A 22,457-nucleotide genomic window follows, 5' to 3' on the forward strand; every position below is an offset into this window, starting at 1 on the left:
ATTATGTCTGCACTAAGTGTGTTTGGTTGTGAATCCTATCAGATCACATGGATCGGTTGGAGTGGCAGTTAGGAATTGAGGAGTTTACAGGGGCTGGGGGCATGATGGATGGCAGTTATAGGATGGGAGGAAAACCGAAGATATAGTCAGATAGATGGGTTACTTCCTGGAAAGGTAGGAGAGGGAGGCAGGTACTGTAGGCTATCCCCATCTCATGCTATTTTGGAAAATGTAAGGGTGATGGACTCAGGGGAATGGAAAAATCACATTTCTGGTACCGAGATTGGCTTTAATATAACAAAGGGGTACGTCAGGTTCTAAGTAATCGATTATGACAGGGGACTCTCCAGTTAGAGACACTGACAGACATTTCTACAGCCAATAGTGTGTTGCCTCCCTAATGCCAGGATCCACGATGTCTCATAGACGGTGCAGAATATTCTCAAAGGGGAAAGGGACCAGCAGGAGGTCATTGTCCACATTGGCATCAATGACATAGGAAAGGATGAGATGCTGAAGGGAGATTATAGAAAGTTAGGGATGAATTTAAAAAGCAGGTCCTCAAGGGTAGTAACATCTGGATTACTCCCAGTGCTATGAGTTAGTAAGGTAGGAATAGGAGGATAGAGCAGATGAATGCATGGCTGATGAGCTGGTGTAGGGGAGAAGGGTTCACATTTTTGAATCATTGGACTCTCTTCTGGGGTAGGGGTGATCTGTATAAGAAGGACAGATTGCACCTGAATTGGAAGGGGACTATTATTCTGACAGGGAGATTTGCTAGAGCTGCTTGGAGGATTTAAACTAGTGGGGGGGGGGGGGTTGTGCGGTGGGACCCAGGGAGATAGTGAGGTAAGACATCAGTCTGGGACTGGTACACTTGGGAAAAGGAGTTAGTCAAACTAACAGTCAGGGCAGGCAGGGACAAAGCACAGAATAAGGTAGGAATGATAAACTACATTTATTTCAAAGCAAGAGGCCTAACAGGGAAGGCAGATTAACTCAAGGAATGGTTGGGAATATGGGACTAGGATATCATAGCAATTACAGAAATGTGGCTCAGGGTTGGACAGAACTGGCAGTTTAATGTTCAAGGATACAGGAAGGATAGAAAAGGGGGCAAGAGAGGTCGGGGAGCGTAGATTTTGATAAGGAAGAGCATTACAGTTTATTTAGGGAGGATATTCCTCGGATTACATCCAGGGAAGTTATTCTGGTGGAACTGAAGTAAGAAGAGGATGATCATTTATTGGGACTGAGGAAAATTGAGAAGCAAATTTGTAAGGAGATCTCAATTATCTGTAAGAATAATAGGGTGGTTATGGTCGGGAATTTTAAGTTTCCAAACAGAGACTGAGACTGTCATAGTGTTATGGATTTAGATGGTGAGGAGTGTGCACAAGAAAATGTTCTGATTCAGTATGTGGATGCACCTACTACAGAAGGTGCAAAACTTGAAAAATAAGGTGGGGCAAGTGACTGAGGTGTCAGTGGGGGTGCACTTTGGAGTCAGTGACCATAATTCTATTAGGTTTTAAATAGTGATGGAACAGGATAGATTGGACCCAAAAGGTAAAGTTCTAAATTGGAGGAAGGCCAATTTTGACGGTATTAGGTAAGAACTTGCAAAAGTTGATCGGCAGCAGATGTTTGCAGGTAAAAGGATGGCTGGAAAATGGGAAGCCTTCAAAACTGAGATAATGAGAGCCCAGAGACAACATGTCCCTGTTAGGGTGAAAGGTAAGGCTAGTAAGTGTAGGGAATGGTGTATGACTAGGGAAATTGAGGTTTTGGTCATGAAAAAGAAGGAAGCATATGTGAGGTAGAGACAGTAGAGATTGAGTGAATCCTTAGGACAGTATCAAGGCAGTAGACATAGACGTAGAGCATTACAGTGCAATACAGGCCCTCAGCCCTCGATGTTGCGCCAACCTGTGGAACCAATCTGAAACACATCTAACCTACACTATTCCATTCTCGTCCATATGTCTACCTGATGACTATTTAAATGCCCTTAAAGTTGGCGAGACGATAACTTTTGCAGGCAGTGCGTTCCACACGCCCACTACTCTCTTAGTAAAGAAACTACCTCTGACATCTGTCCTATATCTATCACCCCTCAATTTAAAGCTGTGTCCCCTTGTGCTAGCTAATCACCATCTGAGGAAAAAGGCTCTCGCTGCCCACCCTATCTTTGATTATCTTATATGTCTCAATCACCTCTCGATCTTCTTCTCTCTAACGAAAACAGCCTCAAGTCCCTCAGCCTTTCCTGATAAGACCTTCCCTCTATACCAAGTAACATCCTAGTAAATCTCCTCTGAACTCTTTCAAATGCTTCCACATCCTTCCTATAATGCAGTGACCAGAACTGTACGCAATACTCCAAATGTGGTCACACCAGAGTTTTGTACAGCTGCAGCATCATCTCACGGTGTCGAAACTCAGTCCCTCTACCAATAAAAGCTAACACACCGTATGCCTTCTTAACAACCCTATCAACCTGGGTGGCAATTTTCAGGGATCTATGTACATGGACACCAAGATCTCTCTGTTCATCTACGCTATCAAGAATCTTACTATTAGCCCAGTACTCTGCATTCTGGTCAATCCTTCCAAAGTGAATCACCTCACACTTAACCGCATTACACTCCATTTGCCACCTCTCAGCCCAGCTCTGCAGCTTATCTATGTCCCTCTGTAACCTGCAACATCCTTCTGCACTCTCCACAACTCTACAGACATTAGTGTCATCAGCAAATTTACTAACCCATTCTTCCAAGCCCTCATCCAGGTCATTCATAAAAATGACAAACAGCAGTGGACCAAAACAGATCCTCGTGATACACCACAAGTGACTGAATTTCCCATCAATGACCACCCTCTGTCTTCTTTCAGCTCACCAGTTTCTGATCCAAACCACTAAATCACCCTCAATCCCAAGCCTCTATATTTTCTGCAATAGTCTACCGTGGGGAACCTTATCAAATGCCTGACTGAAATTAATAAATGCCACACTTCGCCAGGAGGTCCACTGAAGATGTTACCTAAGTATAGTGATGCAACGTCTGGAAATGAACCTTCCAGCTCAGCGAGCAAACCTACATCCAGCCACATAAACCGCTCCACCCTAATCCACCTGTTTGGTCACCTTCTCAAAGAAATCAATAAGGTTTGTGAGGCATGACCTACCCTTCACAAAATCATGTTGACTATCCCTCATCAAATTATTCCTTTCTAGATGATTATAAATCCCATCTCTTCTAACCTTTTCCAACACTTTACCCACAACCAAAGTAAGGCTCACTGGTCTATAATTACTAGGGTTGTCTCTACTCCCCTTCTTGAGCAAGAGAATAACATTTGCTGTCCTCCAGCCTCCTGGCACTATTCCTGTAGACAATGATGACAAAGATCAAAGCCAAAGGCTCAGCAATCTCCTCCCTGGCTTCCCAGAGAATCCTAGGATAAATCCCATCTGACCCAGGAAACTTAACTATTTTCACACTTTGCAGAACTACTACCACTTCCTCCTTGTGAATCTCAATCATATCTAATCTAGTAACTTGTATCTCAGTATTGTCCTCAACAACATTGTCTTTTTCCAGTGTGAATACTGATGAAAAATATTAATTTAGCGCTTCCCCTATCTCCTTTGACTCCATGCACAACTTCCCACTACCATCCTTGATTGGACCTAATTTTTTTTTATTCCTGATAAACCTATAGAAAGTCTTGATCCTATCCACCAATGACTTATCGTGTGCCCTCCTGGCTCCTCTTAGCTCTCGCAGCTCTCTCTTAATTTCTTTCCTGGCTAACTTGTAACTCTCAAGTGCCCTAATTGAGTCTTCACGTCTCATACTAACATAAGTCTTTTTCTTCCTCTTGACAAGAGCTTCAACTTCCTTAATAAAACATGGCTCCCTCACTCAACAACTTCCTCCCTGCCTGACAGGTACATACTTCTCGAGGACACGCAGTAGCTGATCCTTGAATAAGCTCCACATTTCAATTATGCCCATCCCCTGCAGTTTCCTTCCCCATTTTATGCATCATAAAATCTTGCCTAATCGCATCATAATTGTCTTTCCCCCAGCTATAACTCTTGCGCTGCAATATATACCTATCCCTTTCCTTATTAAAGTAAACATAACTGAATTGTGGTCACGATCACCAAAGTGCTCACCGATCTCCAAATCGAACATCTGGCCAGGTTCATTACCCAGAAACAAATCCAAAGTGGCCTCGCCCCTTGTCGGCCTATCTATATATTGTGTATAGAAACCCTCCTGCACACATTGGACAAAAACTGACCCATCTAAAGTACTTGAACTATAGTATTTCCAGTCAATATTTGGAAAGTTAAAGTCCCCAATAACAATTACCCTGTCACTCCCACTCCTATTGAGAATTATCTTTGCTATTTTTTCCTCTACATCACTGGAACTATTCAGAGCCTATAGAAAACTCCCAACAGGGTGACCTCTCCTTTCCTGTTTCTAACTTCAGCGCATACTACCTCAGTTGATGAGTCTTCAAAATGTCCTTTCTGCCACCGTAATACTGTCCTTGATGAATAATGCTGGAACCCAACCACACACCCCTCCTCCCTCTGCCCCCTTACCACCTTCTCTGTTTGTACTCAATATACTTAAGAGGGAAATCAGGAGGGCAAAAAGGGGATAGGAGATAAATTTGGCAAATAGGGATAAGGAGAATCCAAAGGGATTTTGTAAATACATTGAGGATAAAAGGGTAAATAAAGATCAGCAAGGCAGCCTTTTTGTGGAGCTGCAGGAGATGAGGGAGATACTAAACGAGTATTTCTCATCAATGTTTACTGTGGAGAAGGACATGGAAGATATAGAATGCGGTGAAATAGACTATGACATCTTGAAAAATGCCCATATTACAGAGGAGAAGGCGCTGAATGTCTTAAAACACATAAAAGTGATACATCCCCAGGACCTGATCAGGTGTACCCTAGAACTCTTTGCGAAGCTAGGGAAGTGACTGTTGAGCCCCTTGCTGAGATATTTGTATCATCGATGGTCACAGGTGAGGTGCTGGAAGACTGGAGATTGGCTAACGTGGTACCCTGTTTAACAGGAGTGGTAAGAACAAGCCAGGGAACTATAGACCAGTGGGCCTGACATCAATGGTGGGCACATTTTTGGAGGGAATCCTGAGGGACAGGATTTACATTCATTTGGAAAGGCATGGACTGATTAGGGATAGTCAACATGGCTTTGTGTGTGGGAAATCATGTCTCACAAACTTGATTGAGTTTTTGAAGAAGTAACAAAGAAGATTGATGAGGGCAGAGCGGTGGACTTGATCTATATGGACTTCAGTAAGGCATTCAACAAGGTTCCTCATGGTAGACTGGTTAGCAAAGTTAGATCTCATGGAATACAGGGAGAACTAGCCATTGGATATAGAACTGGCTCGAAGATAGAATACAGAGGGTGGTGGAGTGTTGCTTTTCAGACTGGAGGCCTGTGATCAGTGGTGTGCCACAAGGATCAGTGCTAGGTCGACTGCGTTTTATCATTTACATAAATGACTTGAATGTGAACATAGGAAGTATAGTTAGTAAGCTTGCAATGACATTAAAATTGGAGGTGTCATGGACAGCAAAGATAGTTACCTTTGAGTACAACAAGATCTTGAACAGAGGGGCCAATGGTCTGTGGAGTGGCAGATGGAGTTTATTTTAGATAAATGGGAGATGCTCCATTTTGGAAGAGCAAATCAGGATAGGAATTATACACTTAATGATAAAGTCTTGGGGAGTGTTGCTGAACAAAGACACCTTGGTGTGCAGATTCATAGTTTCTTGAAAATAGAGTCACAGGTGGATAGGATAGTGAAGGCGGCAATTGGTATGCTTTCTTTATTGGTCAGACCACTGGGTTTAGAAGTTAGGAGGTCATGTTGCAGCTGTACAGGACACTGGTTCGGCCAATCTTGGAATATAGTGTGCAGTTCTGGTCTCCCTTCTACTGGAAGGATGTTGTGAAACTTGAAAGGGTTCAGAAAAGATTTACAAGGATGTTGCCAGGGTTGGAGGATTTGAGCTATAGGGAGAGGTTGAATAGGCTAGTTCAGTTTTCCCTGGAGCGTCAGAGGCTGAGGGGTGACCTTAAAGAGGTTCATAAAACCATAAGGAATATGGATAGGGTAAATAGGCAAGGTCTTTTCCCTGAGATGGGGAGTCCATAACTAGAGGGAATAGATTTAGGGTGAGAGGTGAAAGATTTAAAAGTGACCTAAGGGATGATGCTTGTGTGGAATGAGCTGCAAGAGGAAGTGGTGGAGGCTGGTACAATTACAACATTTAAGAGACATCTGGATAGGTATATGAATAGGAAGGGCTTCGATGAATATGGGCCAAGTGCTGGCAGATGGGACTAGATTAATTTAGGACGAATTGGGCTGAAGGGTCTCTTTCCCTGCTGTACATCTCTATCACTCTGAACAACACAAAAAAAGGTATTTGTTTAAAGACGTAAAAGTGTGAAGTTCTTTTACTTTCCAAAACTTCATTATTCATTTTCAGATTTAATCATCATAATCGAGCTAAATTTCAAAAATGCCATTTTGATGTAATTTTTAAAGTCTTCTTGTTAAAACACTTAAATGTCAACAACAAAAATTTGAAATGTCAAATGTGTACTTCAATTTCTTGTTCATTTCACCAGAAAAGGTCAAGCATGTAATGTCAAATAATACCTCCAATTGATTTTATACAACTGCGCACAGGGATCAAAGTTTCAGCTTAGTTTTTATTTATATTTTAAGACTATGTTCCAGAATTTAAATGAATCTAAAAGTTAGCATATCATAAAAGTCCATGGAATAATGTTACAAGGTCATACTGCTGTGGGCCCCCTTTGCTGTGAATAGTATAAATCTGAAAATATATCATTAACACATATGGGGCACACTCAGGACACAAGGTCAAGGTTCACGTCCCATAACAGGAAGTGATGGCCACAGTGATGGGTCATAAGAAAACCAAGCAAGTTCATTATCTTAAAAAAAAATGATCCCACATTATAGGTTGCTGACTACGGCTCAGACATAGCACCCCCTGAGTCTAGGGTTCAATTCACATTCAAGAGATAGAATAACATGCAGACTGGCACCTCACCAAGATGTGCCACATGGAAGAGATGAAAATTTGTCTAGCAGCCACCAGTTCTTTCAGGTGGATGTGAAAGATCCTGAGACATCATACAAAGAACAGCAGGAGAGTCAGACCCACCACAGCCCACCAAGTGCTCTGGCTCATGGTTATTCCCTAACCAACATCATTAAAATAGATTATTTGATCTTTATTTCATTTTGTGGAAGCTTGCTATGCACAAGCCAGCTGCAGGGTTTCACAGTTTACACAGTGGCAGAACTTCAAACAGCAATTTGTAACTTGGTAACGCTCTTTTGGAAGCTCTGAGACGGTTGAAGAATTTCATTCTATCGTGCAAACTGTTTATGCACTCAAGAACGAAGCAACTGTATATTGAAGTCCAAGGTAGTGTAAAATCATGTTGAATGATCAGGCAGCAAGGGAAATGGAGCTTTGAGGTTCAGGCAAGTCCTGAAAAATTTTGCCTTGCTGACAGTTAATGGAAAACAAAGTTTTGCCTCTTTCCGATAGCTCTCTGTCGCTGCCGGACCACCTAAGCCTGAGACATGTACATATGACAACTGAGGCAGCACATAATAGAGAGAGTTTGCAGGGAGCCAGAAATATATCATTGGAGGTAACCTGCTGAGCAGGACAAAGTCACTGCTCAATATGAAGTAGCAGGTAGGAATAGCATTAGGAAAAGGTGTTGGAAGTGGATTACACAGGAGAAGCAGTGAAAGAGAAATGGTTTAGTGAAGTGTAAGTTGAAGAAGTCAAAATATATCAAGTGGTGTAAGAGGGAGTGAAGGCAATGTCCTTAATCTTCTGAGAGCAGCAATCTCTACTGATGGACTGCTGAACTCACACCTAACTTCCTTACTTTGAGTCACACTCCACATTTCTGTGCTCAGGTTCCGATGTCAGAGAGCTGAGTCCATTTTCAATCCAGCGGATGCCTCGCAGTGTGGAATCAGCCTGGAAGGGCATGCCACACACCTTTTTAGACCATGAGCTGCCGTATTCCAAACAGTAAGTGGGTAGAGTGACGCGTGGTCAGGCATTTTGGGGAGGGGGGGGTGTGGCATGATGGATGGCAGGCAAAGGGGAACGCGAAAGTGGAGGGGTTTCAGCAATATGCTGGGGTGGGGACAGGTGGTGAGGGGGGAAGATGTAGGTAGGTAAGGGTGTGGAGCGACAAGTGGGTGAGGGTGGATTGAGGCTCGGGAGCACACAAAGAGTCAAGTCATGGGATCACGGTCAATCTATAGTCACCCACGAATCAGAGCAGGTTTTAAATGTTTTCTCAAGCACGATCAAGTGAAGTAAGTTTGAACTCTCTGGCTCTAACTTGGAGTTTGTTCACAGTCACTTGAAACTACGATTTAGCATGCAACAGTGAACTCTAGGACAGATGTAAAATAACATAGGATCAGATGGCAAGTTGGTGCAAATCTGTTCTGAGAACCTGAAGAAAATTGTTTATTCCATCATCACTAACTGCAAAATCAAGGCCAACTTTTGAAATATTTACCACTCAACGTTCAGGTTCAAGCCCACTGGAAAGGGATTTTGCACCTTTTTTGACTTTTCTCTTATTGTTGCAATGAAAGCATTTTTCAATGTTTCATCTGCCTTTTCCCACACATCTCTGTCTTGCTCATGAAAGCAGTGCCGTGAGCTTAGTGAAAGTTAAGGGGGGTGGGGGAGGTTACATTTCATCATATACCCTTCATGTTAGAATGCTCAGAATGGTCCAATTGTTATTCCCACACAGCCAACAACCAATATTTCAGTTCATACACTGTGGGTCACCAGAGTGAGATATTGAAGAATACCCAATAAACACACAATCCTCAGGAAGAGGAGGAGAAACAAGACATTTAAAATTGCCCTGTTTCTACCATCAGATACAACGGGCATAATAATTCTACAGGTTTATAAAGTTAATCTCAGATTTAAACCATAAAATCATGAGATCAGGTTAACAGTCAGAAGCTTCCCCCCCACCGACCTGAATTATCCAATACTAGGGGGTATGCATTTAAGATTGGGGGGGGGGGTGGGGGGGAGTTCAAAGGAGATGCGAGGGGCAAGTTATTTTTTACATAGGGAGTGGTCGGAGTCTGGAATGTGCTACAAGGGGTGGTGGTGGAGACAGATATGATAGGGGCATTTAAGAGATTTTACATAAGCACATGAACATGTTACAAAATCGAAAACATGTATGGTCACTTTAAGATAGAAAGTGCTGTTCTGAATTTAAAGTATAGCCACAGCTGCCAGCGAAAGGTCAGGCTGTTCCAAATGTAACAATTGGCTATTAAATGGATACTCGAGTATTAGTTGTTGTTTGACAACAATTCGAATTTGACCAGTTTAAATTATGGCCAGGATTCAAAAACCAAATTGAGTTTGAATTTATTGTTGTGACATCTGGAAACCAATCAAATTATAAGAACTTAGTGTGTTTGGGGGGGGGAGAGAGGTAGGGCATATAAAAACACTTTGAAATTGGTCTGAGAGCAAGTGCTGTAGAGAGAGAAACTGCCAATCTAACATCTTGCTCTCAAAGAAATTAAAAAAACACTCTCTATCAAAGGTACCTTTTCATATGAAACATACTCACAGTAAAAAGAAAGAAGATGGCCCAGGGAGATCATCAGCCAGGAAGACAAAAGACACAGAAGACACAGACTGTGGGGTTTTGAGATTGTTATTGCAATTTTAATAAGTGTCTTGTTGGAACAGCATATTATTAAAGAATTGGAGTCAGATAGTAAGCAATTGAGAGAAAGGAGGGCTTGGATTTGTGAATAGTCGTTTTGTTTACTGTTCACTGATGGTGAATTCATTTTCTTCAAATAGTGGGATTTAGAAGTTCTCTGTCACTCATTTTTTATAGATTACAAGGCAAGGTGAGCTTTTCTGGGTGTTTGGTTTAATTGACAGAAAAGGTTCGCTTCCGTGTTATAACAAATATGCAAGGAATGGACGGGTATGGACCAAGTGCAGGCAGAAGGGGATTAGTTTAATTTGGTGTCATGTTCAGCACAACATGGTGGGCTGAAGGGTCCATCCCTTTGCTGTACTGTTCAACATTCTAACTGACAACATTAAAATGAAATGAGCCAACAGCAAATCAAAGAAACGAAAGCAACTATGAAATGTAGGTCATCCACCAAGCAAGCTTTGTGCAAAAAGAAACAGACAACTACACACAGCATGACACTGACAACTATTAGTTTGTCCCTAGAAGAAAGACACTGAAATGTTGCCCTTGGGCTACAGCCATTATGCCAATTCTGGATACTCATCCATCTCCAGGAATTCATGCCCAGTACAAAATTAATCTCAAAACTCCAAGCAAGTCACAAAAACAGCTGGACGTTAATGCGTTGCCAGTAGGTAATCTTTAGCTTGCAATCAAAATCGTAAGGTGTGTGTGGAAAACTAAAATGACTGCACAATAGTTAAATTTAACCATTTAATGCACTGACACAAAACAACTATATATATATTATACAACAGTTAGAATAATCAGAATGAATACAGAGACATAATTTTAAAAAATTAAAGCCAGTACAGGAATGAAAAGTATGCAACCACAAAACAATAGAAATATAAGTTGCAGGGAAAAAGCAACTTACAAAAATAAACTAGAACCATTTTATTTATGGAACAAATTTGAACTAATATGGTATTCTTAGAAGCGAAGTTTCTTTCGCCAAGACTCCGAAGGTTTTTGAGGACACACAGTTGGAGTCTTATTACTCTCGGAAAGTTTTAATTTTAAACTTGCAACTTAATTTGCATTATTAACTCTCACCTTGCCACTGACCCACCATTTCATCAAACGAAAACTAAGCTATTCCACTAAAATAAGGTGGAATCAATCAGGCTGGCACAATTCTCATATAAAACAAAACAAATACTGTAACTAGAAATACTGGAACTCTGAAACAAAACAAAACCCAGCAAATGCTAGAAATACACAACATGTCTGACAGCATCTACAGAATTAGGTTGATGTTAGAAAATATTTAAAATACAACGGGTTTTAATGCTTTGTGGCATGATCATGGTTAATAAGTGAAATAAAATTTTAAGTTTAAAATAAAATTGCTAGCTTATTGAAAATATTCTAACTTTGCACTGCCAATACTTGCTTTAAAGTGGTTACATCTGATTCTGGAAAAATGTTAACTATGTTTCTCTCATCCAATTGCTTTCTGATCTGCCAAATATTTCCAGATTTCACTGAATACCTTGTGTAAACTTTCCTAGTTGTTATAATTACAGTAACAGGTCGCTGATTTGTCAATGATGCAAGGTCAATATGAAAAACTAGGATACTTTAATGAACTGACAGACTAGCTTTCATAGCCATTTACCAGCTAATCATATGCCTTCTCCACAACATCTCGTCATTATGGATGTCAGGACAAATAAGCAACAGGAACTAAAGATTCATAGCATCTTTGGTGCTCCAGAAAATGTGGCACCTGGTTCTACGATTAAGAAAATTAGCAGGGAGTAAAAAAACAATTCATTGAACTAACTGGTCTTAGCAATATGGTCATTTCCCTCTTCAACACTGGGAAGCTTGAACATACGCACCAACAGGTTCAAGAAGAGCTTCTTCCCTGCTGTTGAATGGACCTTTCTAACTTCAAATAATGTTTATCTTGCTCTGCAAATCTCCTGTACAGCCGTAACCTTGTATTCCTCGCGATATCAAAGCGCCCTATTGATACATATTTCATTGCTTGCTCTGATCTGCCTGTACTACTCACAAAACAAAACTTTTCACTGTATTTAGGGATATGTGACTAAATAAATCAAATCAAAGAGGATCTTTTTCACTCTGAAGAATTCCAATAAGTAAGTAAGTAGAGAAATCTGAACAGAGAAGCTTGAAGATAGAAGAGAAATGACTCTCAAACACTCCAGCCTCTTAAAACAACCAATGTTTTTCACCTTTGGAGAATTTCTTCAGTGAATGTGCATACTTACAATGAAACCCAGTTTCTTATAATCTCTGGTGTACATAGACTTTCGCTTCTCAATACTGCCACTGTTAGTAGGTTCCAAATCAGCATCAAAAGCAATCCTGCGCAGCTCGAATATGATATCCCTTTGGGACTGTAAAAGGAACCAAGAAACAGATCACTAATTAAACAAAACGAAACAAATGTAATGACTCAATGAGTCAAAGAGCATATAGCTGCAAAACTCCTATGACTTTATCCACGAAGATTAGCACACACGAGAGGGGCTTTTGGACCTTTCCAATAAAGAATGCTGCACTTTTTCCATCACAACATTAGATGATTTGTGGGAAACGTTAACTGATATTAACTGAGGATTTTTTCTCATCTACACTCAAGTCTCTTTGCTCCCTAGCCAGGTTTTAATTTTGAACAATGGTTTGCAATTCTGTACATACAGTGATCTCTTCTTTCTCACCCACCTATCAATGCTGAAGAGATCCCAGGTTTTCCCAACCATTTCTCATAGGTGTGTCCTCTTACCCCTGAAAGGAGGGTTTACCTTTTCTGTTTCTCAAACAATGAAGATATCCAGATAATTGTTTGGAACTGAACTCATGTTGGTCCCCCAAATCAAACCTCCCTGTAAGGTAACCACAGAATGCAGCAACATAGCAAGGAATTCCTCCCACGTTTTTTGGGTTGAAAAAACTAACATATTGAGTGAACTTTCATGCACAGCAAGCCTTTATTCAGAAAGTCAGTCTAAAATGTAACCTGAAAAAATTAACCTACTTACCAAACCAATTCTATGATAGAACCACAAGAAATTGTGGCTGTCTCCTTCACTGGAGAACTAATCTGTATTTGTGCTTATGCAACTGAGAGCTAGCAAATGAAACAATTCCTTCTTAGCCTCCCCATCAGGTATTTGCCTTAAGGGGAAATTGAATAAGCTTATGATGGAGAAAGGATTTAAAGTCTGGTTGAAGATTTCTAGCTCGGGCGTCCGTTGTGGTTCTGTTCGCCGAGCTGGAAGTTTTTGCTGCAAATGTTTCGTTCCCTGGCTAGGGACCCCACATACAAACTACTTACAGCTGAAACCGACACCCGGAAGCGGCAAGAACAAACCACTATAAATACCGGAAGAAACATCAAAGCAGCGCTTCACAGGAGGCTCCAATAGCACTGATGATGTTCCCTAGCCAGGGAACGAAACGTTTGCAGCAAAAACTTCCAGCTCGGCGAACAGAACCACAACAACGGAGAAAGGATTAGTATGAGAAATTTTTAGAGTTGAGTGGAATAGAGCAGGAGGAGGTTTATGCACACAAACATCGGTTAGAGCAACTGAGCAGAATGGCCTGTTTCTGTGCTTTAAGTTCTATGTAACTCACCACAGCAATAAATGAGAGTGCATGTAACATAGGCCATCTTTCATTCAATTGAAAATTTCCACCACATAGGTGGAATCTCAGTACTTAAGCTAAGTGTATCTACCTAAGTAATTTTCCAACACTATTTACTTTCCTCTTCAAGAATGCCTAATAAATATTACCAAAAATTAAAGGCTTTCTTTTCTGTACTACCTTGGAAATGAAAATATAATGGTTATGTTACTACAGTTGATAATCCACAGGCCTGGGTTAATAACCTGGGTGACTTCAATTCAAATCTGGGATGGAATCTAGAAATAAGTAAAAACTCCCATTTATCCAAATTATATTTCATCTGCCAGACATTTTTCCACTCACTCCACTTGGCCAAATCACATTGAAGCATCTCTGCATTCTCCCCACAGTTCACCCTCCCACTCAGCTTTGTCTCATCAGCAAATGTGAAGATATTGTATTGAGTTTCCTCATCCAAATTATTGATACATTTTATGAACAGCTGGGTCGCAGCACTGATCCCTGCAGTACTCCACTAATCACTGCCTGCCACTCGGAAAAAAACCCCATTTATTCATACCCTTTGTTTCCTATCTGCCTTCCAGTTCTCTACCTATGTTAGTACATTACCCCCAATCTCATGCGCTTTAATTTTACACACTAATTTCTTATGCAGGACCTTAATTGAAGTCATCTGAAAGTCCAAGAAAACCACATTCACTGACTTCCTCTTAGCAATGCTACTAGTTATGTCCTTGAAAAATTCCAGTAGATTTGTCAAGCATAATTTCCCTTTTGTAAATCCATGCTGGCTCCATCTGGTCCTGTCACAGTTTTCCAAGTGCTCTGCTATTAAATACTTTATTAAGAACTCTGGCATTTTCTCCACTATTGACCTCAGGCTAACCAGTCTGTTTTCTCTCTACCTCCTCTTTTAATAGAAATTTGTCACTACATATTGTCATTACTCTGCCGAGTTTGAGTATAACTCCTGTCCACAACAACATAGGGAACATTTACTACAAATTGCAGTTACCTATCAAGCAACACAAAGGGTCAAGAAGGCAGCTCATCACCATCATCTCAGTATAATTACCGATCGGTAATTAGCACTGCCTTTGCCAGTGATGTTAAGGTGCTAGTGTTGCACTGGGGTGGACAAGGTCAGAAGTCATATGACACCAGGTTATAGTTCAACAGGTTTATTTGAAATCACAAGCTTTTGGAGCGCCGCTCCTTCGTAACTTCACCTAATGAAGGAGCAGCACTCCAAAAGCTTGTGATTTCAAATAAACCTGGTGTACTATAACCAGGTGCCGTGTGACTTCTGACCTTTGCCAGTGATGCTCTCTCCCGAGAATTAAGTTTTTTGTACATCCCTGCACTTGAAGGCTTGAGTTAGTTGAATTCCAAACCATTTGCTGCAGTCAGTGGATCAAGATTGTGAGCAGCATAAGGCAGCTGGTGCAATGAGGAAGCTTTCAAACATAGCTCTGACTGACACTGAATGAAACAGTGTTAGGGTATAATCATTGTGCAGACCTCACCAATTAACATAGACAGAAAACAAAATACTCACTTGATCCTGTGGATCCATCTTAGTCATCATTCGGTCCTCCAAAAGGTTAAAAGTGAGTACTTGAAGAACATACAGCTGGTGGGCCATTTCAGTCTGAATGGTTCGGGTTCCACGAATGACATGCTATTATACAGGAAGAATTCATTTAAAAAATGATCAGCAGTCTATTCATAATCTATGCTCAGTTAAACTACTACTGGAGAGCAACATATGAGCAAGGAACAACACCCAAATTAAAATAGGATCAATTTAGAATTGCACAATCATACAATACAAAAGAGGCCCTTCAGCACGTCAAGTCTGCACAGGCAAAAATTATTCTTAAATCTATACCAATCTCAATTATAACTCTTGGTCTATAGCCTTGACTGAACAACATTTCAAGTGCTCATCCAAGTACTTTTAACAGGCCTGAACCATCCTCATCCACCACCCTCTGTCTCTGCCTGGACAAACACATCGTCACTTTGTGCAACCAAAAGAGAAAATGCTGGAAAATCTCAGCAGGTCTGGCAGCATCTGTAAGGAGAGAAAAGAGCTGACGTTTCGAGTCTAACTGACCCTTTGTCAAAGCTTTGACAAAGGGTCAGTTAGACCCGAAACGTCAGCTCTTTTCTCTCCTTACAGATGCTGCCAGACTTGCTGAGATTTTCCAGCATTTTCTCTTTTGGTTTCAGATTCCAGCATCTACAGGAATTTGCTTTTATCCACTAAGTGCAACTTCTCTTTTAACTTCTCTCACTTTTTTTCAATTCAGAGGAGTGACCATGCACCCTCATGGACTTCAGTTATACCTGACTCTTTATGGGTGCATGGAATTGGAACTTGTTCCAGTCCAAATTGACTCCCAACCTCAACTCTTTCTCTGGTACATCAATGACATCACCAGTGTTACTTGCCCCTCTCATCTGGAATGGGAAAAGTTTATTTATTTTGCTTCAAATTTCTACCCTGTTCTCACTTTCACCTGGTTCACCTCTGACTCCTCCCTTCCCCTCCTCAACATTTCAGTTTCCATTTCAGAGGACAGGCTGGCCACCATTACTCACTACAAACCCACAAACTCCCTCAGTTATCTTGACTACACATCCTTACACCCTGCTTCCTATAAACACACCATTCCATTTTCCCAGTTCCTCTGTCTCAAAAGTTCTCTTGATGCCAACTTTGACAAGGGCACCTTTGAAATGTCCACCTACCTCCTCAACCAAGGGATTCCCCTCAGCCATGTGCAATCTATCTCCTGTACTTTGGCCTTCACCCCCTCTCCTCCCTTCCACTACAGCAGGACCGTCCCCCTTATCCTCATTTACCACCCAACCAGCATGCACAACCAAAGGATCATTAGCTGCTATTTCTGCCACCTCCAGCAGATAGCCACCACCTGAAACATATTTCCTACGCATCCCTAGTCAGCCTTTTGCAGGGACTGTTTCCTCCAGGTCATGTTGATCCATTCCTCCCCACTCCCAACACCTCCCCACGGCACCTTCCCCTGTAATTGTAGACTTCCTCCCTCTTCTCCATCCAAAGCCCAAAAATACAACTTCCAGGTGAATCAGTGGTTGACCAGGTTGCTTAAACTAGTCTACTGTATTTGCTGCTCACAATGTGGTTTCTTCGATACTGGGGAGACGAAGTGCAGACTTGGCAAATCCATTGCAACATACCTACATGCTGTCCACAAAAATGACCTTGAGCTTTCTGTTGCCTGTCACTTGAAAACCCCACCCTGTTCCCTGGCCTACATCTCTGTCTTAGGCTTGCTGCAGTGCTCCAGCTAAGCTCAGCGTAAGAACCCGAAACAATGACTTCTCCACCTTCTGATGCTGCCTGGCTTGCTGTGTCCTTCCAGCCTCCTACTTGTCTACCTTGTCATCACATGGGCTGCAAACACATCAACTCATTTTCAGCCACTAACTGCCCCATTAGCAGCTCGTTATTCTCCAAGACAGATCTTTATCCAATCCTTTGCTGACCCAACTGCTTTTCTCATTCTCCGAGTCCATCTCTTCTTATCATTTACTTCTCTTCCCCTCCTTTAGCATATTTACCAACCTTTTCTTCGCTACAATTGGTTCTGAGGAAGGGTCACTTAACTCAAAATGTTAACTCTGCTTTCTCTCCACAGGTGCTGCCAGGTCTGCTGAGTTTCTCCAGTATTTTCTGTTTTTGATTCTGATTTCCAACACATGCAGCTCTCTTGGTTTTTTTTTTAAATTTACTTTTTAAAGGTTTCCTGCCTTCACTACTCTCCTACGCAATCTCTGGCTCAAAAGAAATTTCCTCAAATCCTCTACAAACCTCATATTTTTGACCTTGACATGATGTTCCTTGTTACTGATCCTTGGATGAAAGGGAACTGCTGCTTTATATTCTTCTTGTCCATGCCCCTCAATCAGGTTCTTCCCTCAACTTCCTCTACTCTGAAGAAAACAATCCAAACTTATCCAGCCTCTCTTCATAGTTAAAGTTCCCCATCCCAAGCAACATCCTAATGAATCTCCTCTGCATCCCTTTCAGTGCTATTTATGTTTTCTGGACTGGCAGTTTTGTGTTTTTAAAAAATATAGTCACTTCTTTCTGTCGGCACATTTCTTCACTTTTCTCTCGAGTGCACTCATCCATTAACTCTGGCTCAGTCATCTCCATCTGCTGTCTGGTATTTCAAACAAGTGTACGTTCTTCACAAGCGAGTCTAGACAGTGAGTGCTGCCAGATTATTCAAATGTAGGTAGCATCACAATCCAGCCTAACAGTGACACACTACAGTTTTCAGCAGAAGCAACTGAATAATGATCTCGAGCAGAAATCCAACTAGTTTCCCTATATTCGCCCCAGAGGACTAAGTGAAATTTTACTCTGTCTAATTCCCCATAAACCTGTGCCATTCTGGTAATAGCAGCTAACAGACCATAAAATCCTGTGGGGCATTCCAAAGTAAAGAAAAGCACGTTGTAGGTACTGTTCTTGAATCTAAAATTGACCATTTGGACATGGGGCAAGGCCATGGAATTACTCTGGGGTACAAATCAGTATTGCCTGAATATGAGAAATTGATATTCTGTCCTTTTGAAGTGCAATGGGATAAAATGGAGCACACAAAGTTCATCAAGTGGGAAGAAGCAGATGATGAGAAACCAGGAATGAGCATTTTGGGATTTTCAGCTCCAGGGGCTATAGAGTAAACGGTGTGTTAAATTGGACAATTTACAATTAAACCTTCTGTGAAAGCAAGAGGCTGTGAAAGAAGTTAATTTAACTCATTTTTGTTTTCGAATGTGTGGTTCTTATTCAATGTTCAAAATTCTACCTAATTATTTGAAGAGAATTTTGTAAGAAAAAAACTGGTGGAGAAATCAGGGGTAAGCTGAATCAGTTAGGTGAAAATTGTTATTATCAGCCAGGAGTAGTTACCAAAATATCAGTGAGATGAACAGCATGTGCCAGTATTTATGGGTAAATGCTACAACAACTTTAGGTGAAGTACAGATCATAATTCAATGGGAATATCCAAAGGTTGCTGCTCTGATGCTAATTTCCAATGACATCTCACAGAGTGACACGCATTAAATGCCATAACTTCCTTTATGTGGTAGATATGGAATAAACAATGCTGCATATAATTAGGACTAGAAATTACAAATGGAAACACCCATTGGGTGACAAGGTGGCTCAGCAGTTAGCACTGCTGCCTCAAAGCGCCAGGGACCTGAGTTCAATTCCACCCTTACGCAACTGCACGGATTTCCAGTGGGTGTTCTGGTTTCCTCCTGCAGTCTAAAGACTTGCTGGTTAGGTGGATTGGCCATGCTAAATCGCCCATAGGGTCCAGAATGTGCAGGCTGGGTGGGCTAGCAATGGGAAATGCAGGGTTATAGGGTAGGGAGGTGGGTCTGGGTAGGATAGTCTTCAGACGGATGGTGTGGCCTTGACAGGCTGAATGGCCTGCTTCCACACTGTAGGGATTCTATGATTTAGCAATGTGTTAATTGTTAATTAATCAAGGGCAGGGAGGGGGCAGTTAGCGTAGCTCTCTGGGAATTGTATGGAAAAGAACCTTTGCATTCCTTAGTTTTTGTTTCAATTTGTTTACAGAACGTGGACATACGACCCATTCATAACTGCCCCTGACTAAGTGGGGTGTGCCACCTTACTTGAACCACTGGTAGACCATGGTAGGGCACACCCACAGTGCTATAGAAAGGAAGGGAGCACCAAGACTTTGACCCAGTGACATGAAAAAGAGTGATATGGTTCCAAGTCAGGGTGCTGTGTCGCTTGGAATGGAACTTGTAGGTGGTGATGCTCTGTTCCTCTTGCATTCTAGCTGGTAGATGGTGCAAGTTTGAAAGGTGATACTGAAGCAGCCTTGGTAAGTTTTTGCAGTGCAGCTTGTAGATGATACACCCTTCTGCTTAGAGTGTGGTGGAGGGAATCAATGTTTAAAGACAATAGGGTGTCAATCAAATAGGCTGCTTTGTCATGAATGGCACTAAACATTTTCAGTGTTATTGGAATTGCACTCTCCAGACAAATGGGCAGTATTCAATCATACTCCCAACGTGTATCTTGAAGATGGTGACCAGGATGGGAAGTCAGAAGGTGGATTCTGCATAATAGATTTCCTGTTCCAGTAGCCACTGTACTTAAATGCCAAGTCCAGTTCAGTTTCTGGATAATGGTGTAAAGACAGTCTTGCTACTTTTCTTTATTTTCGAATCCCCCATGATGTTGATGGTGGGATTTCAGTGATGGCAATGCCATTAATATTAAGGGAAGAATGTTAGATTCCCTTTCATTGGATGTGGTCATTGATATAGCACTAATACAAAGAAGGTCCTCCAATGAAATTAATCAATCATTACAATCTAAGTTTTGCTTTAGAAATGCAATATTCATTGTATCTTGTCATCTTTTTGCCTACAGGAATCTGACCTATCACTTTTCAATCAATTTAAGATTAGATTAGATTACTTACAGTGTGGAAACAGGCCCTTCGGCCCAACAAGTCCACACCGACCCGCCGAAGCGCAACCCACCCATACCCCTACATTTACCTCTTTACCTAACACTACGGGCAATTTAGCATGGCCAATTCACCTGACCCGCACATCTTTGTGACTGTGGGAGGAAACCGGAGCACCCGGAGGAAACCCACGCAGACACGGGGAGAGCATGCAAACTCCACACAGTCGCCTGAGTCGGGAATTGAACCCGGGTCTCAGGCGCTGTGAGGCATGATTTGAGAAGTTGCACTTATTACAATTCCCTGAGTAGTTTCTTTTTTAAGAGGTCAGGAGAAGTTATAGGAAGCTGGAGACAGCTCAGAAGAGCTTTACCAGGTTTTTGCTGAGAATGGAAAGTTTGAGTTGTAAGGAGAGGCTGGAAAGACTGGGACATTTTTCATTGGCGCATAGGAGGTTGGGAGGTGACCTTATAGAGGTTTATAAAACCATGAGGAATATAGAAAAAGTGAATGGCAGGGGTCTCTTCCTTAGGGTGGAGAAGTTAGAAACTAGTGGCCATATTTTTAAAGGTGAGAGAAGAAAGATTTTAAAAAGACATGAGGGAAAATGTTTCTACATGGAGGGTGATTCATGTGTGGAATGAACTTCCAGACTAAGTGGTGGATGCGGGTACAGTTACAATCTTTAAAAGACATTTAGATAAGTACATGAATAAGAAATGTTTGTACGGACATTGGCCAAGTACAAGCTGATGGGGCTCATGTAGTTTGGGATTATGGTCAGTATGGACTGGTTGGACCAAAGCGTGTGTTAAATTTAGAATCAAAGTCATATAGCATTATAAGTCTTTATAATTGCTCACCTCCCCAGGACTGGAATTCCTGCTTGTTTTGATGTCTAAGTCACTGCCCTGGTCTTTCCAACTATAGCATTTTGTGCATCCTTCATGGTAGCCAAATGTTCAGGCTTCTCAGCCCTGAGCTCCGGAATTCACTCTCCGACTGGTCAGTCTCTACTTCTATCTTGAAGACTTTCCTTAGACCTATTCTCTTTGACTTCCTTCTTTGACTCAGTTTAAACTTTTATCTGATCAAGCTTTCTTGAAACATCTTTGAATATTCCGCAAGGTTAAAAGCAGTATGTAATTGTTGTTTTCTAATAAAACATGTAATCATTGTTCAGGCATAAACGATGGCTTTACCCAATACCTATCACAGACTTACACTTAAAATAATGGAACGCAGCTGTTTCTGGGCCAAGATATTTGCTATTTCCTGGAGAGAGAGAAAAAGATATCCACAGTTTAAAAGAAGTGCAATTTAACAAGTAACAGTTTGAAAAGAAAATATAAGTAATTATTACAGACAATCCAAAGTTGCAGAAATAAATTTCACCATAATACAATAGTAAACCATAAACCCTCGTTTCGTATAGTACCGCTCCAGTGAGTGTGCAATAAGTTTGTTGTACCCTGCTGAAATCTTCAAGATCAAAAACTGGACTTCTGGTTCTAACGTGAAATATTTTCATTCAACATCACCAACAGTATTTCCTCCTCTCTCCATAAGTCTTCATGATTCATTTATTGCTAATTATTTCTAATCACGGTTCTTACCATGGTACTACTAAACATGAAGGTGAGAAAGCAAGCTATGAAACCACCTCAGCCAGCATGGGGTTTGAGTCATATTTATGGCGTTTTTCTGAACAACCTTAGCTTTCCATTTGATTGAATTAATTGACATTTTACTTGTGACTGAAAAGTAAAACTGACCAATCCTATTGAACAATTCATTGTTGACCTTTTAATTTGTAACAGCTGCTCTCTTGCACTTCATTGCTTTACTGGAGCTTTTCCTACCCTTTGCAGCCTCACTATCCACTCCTACTATATTGTCCTTTCTTTCCCCAACAAATGTTTACATTAGATGAGAAACACGCAGCAAACTTTATTTTAACTAGCACTCTTGATAAACCAGCAAAATTCATAGACCTCAAAATACTGTGATCTATTGCAATGTCTGAGCATTTATGCTATGAAGAAAATATAACAGTGGTGTGTACATCTGCTGCTTTACATTTCTATTACTTCCTACTTGTTTTACATTGATTTTAGCAGATGTGTTGATGTTATTACATAGATTTTCTTTAAGGGACGATAATATCTCAAACTTGTGCTTGTTCAGACTTTACTGCAGTTATGCGAATTTTCTGATTCTCTGGAATATTTAATCAACCAGCTCACTCCTGGTCCCATAGTTACCAGTTAATAAAAGGGTTCCTACACTTCTTTAAATTTCCCAATGTTTATCTGCTCTCAGAGACTTGGTTATCAATTTCCCAGCCCTCTGCTCTCAGGATTTACAAGCTTTCTCTCCAGCCAAATTAGTT

General features: G+C 41.2%; 1 protein-coding gene across 8 annotated transcripts in view; it reads right to left on the minus strand.

Moving 5' to 3' along the window:
* The window catches only part of elmo1 (engulfment and cell motility 1 (ced-12 homolog, C. elegans)), a 281,611-nt gene that overhangs the window by 129,536 nt on the left and 129,618 nt on the right, over nucleotides 1–22,457 (minus strand). For all 8 annotated transcript variants that reach the window (XM_060849874.1, XM_060849870.1, XM_060849873.1 and 5 more), the window contains 3 exons: nucleotides 21,290–21,340; nucleotides 15,097–15,219; nucleotides 12,152–12,280 (listed from right to left, as the gene is read on the minus strand). In XM_060849874.1, coding sequence (XP_060705857.1) covers nucleotides 12,152–12,280; nucleotides 15,097–15,219; nucleotides 21,290–21,340 — 303 coding nt within the window. The remainder of the gene's footprint in view (nucleotides 1–12,151; nucleotides 12,281–15,096; nucleotides 15,220–21,289; nucleotides 21,341–22,457) is intronic.

The sequence above is a fragment of the Hemiscyllium ocellatum genome, chromosome 34, assembly GCF_020745735.1.
Source record: "Hemiscyllium ocellatum isolate sHemOce1 chromosome 34, sHemOce1.pat.X.cur, whole genome shotgun sequence".
NCBI classification, from domain to species: domain Eukaryota; kingdom Metazoa; phylum Chordata; class Chondrichthyes; order Orectolobiformes; family Hemiscylliidae; genus Hemiscyllium; species Hemiscyllium ocellatum.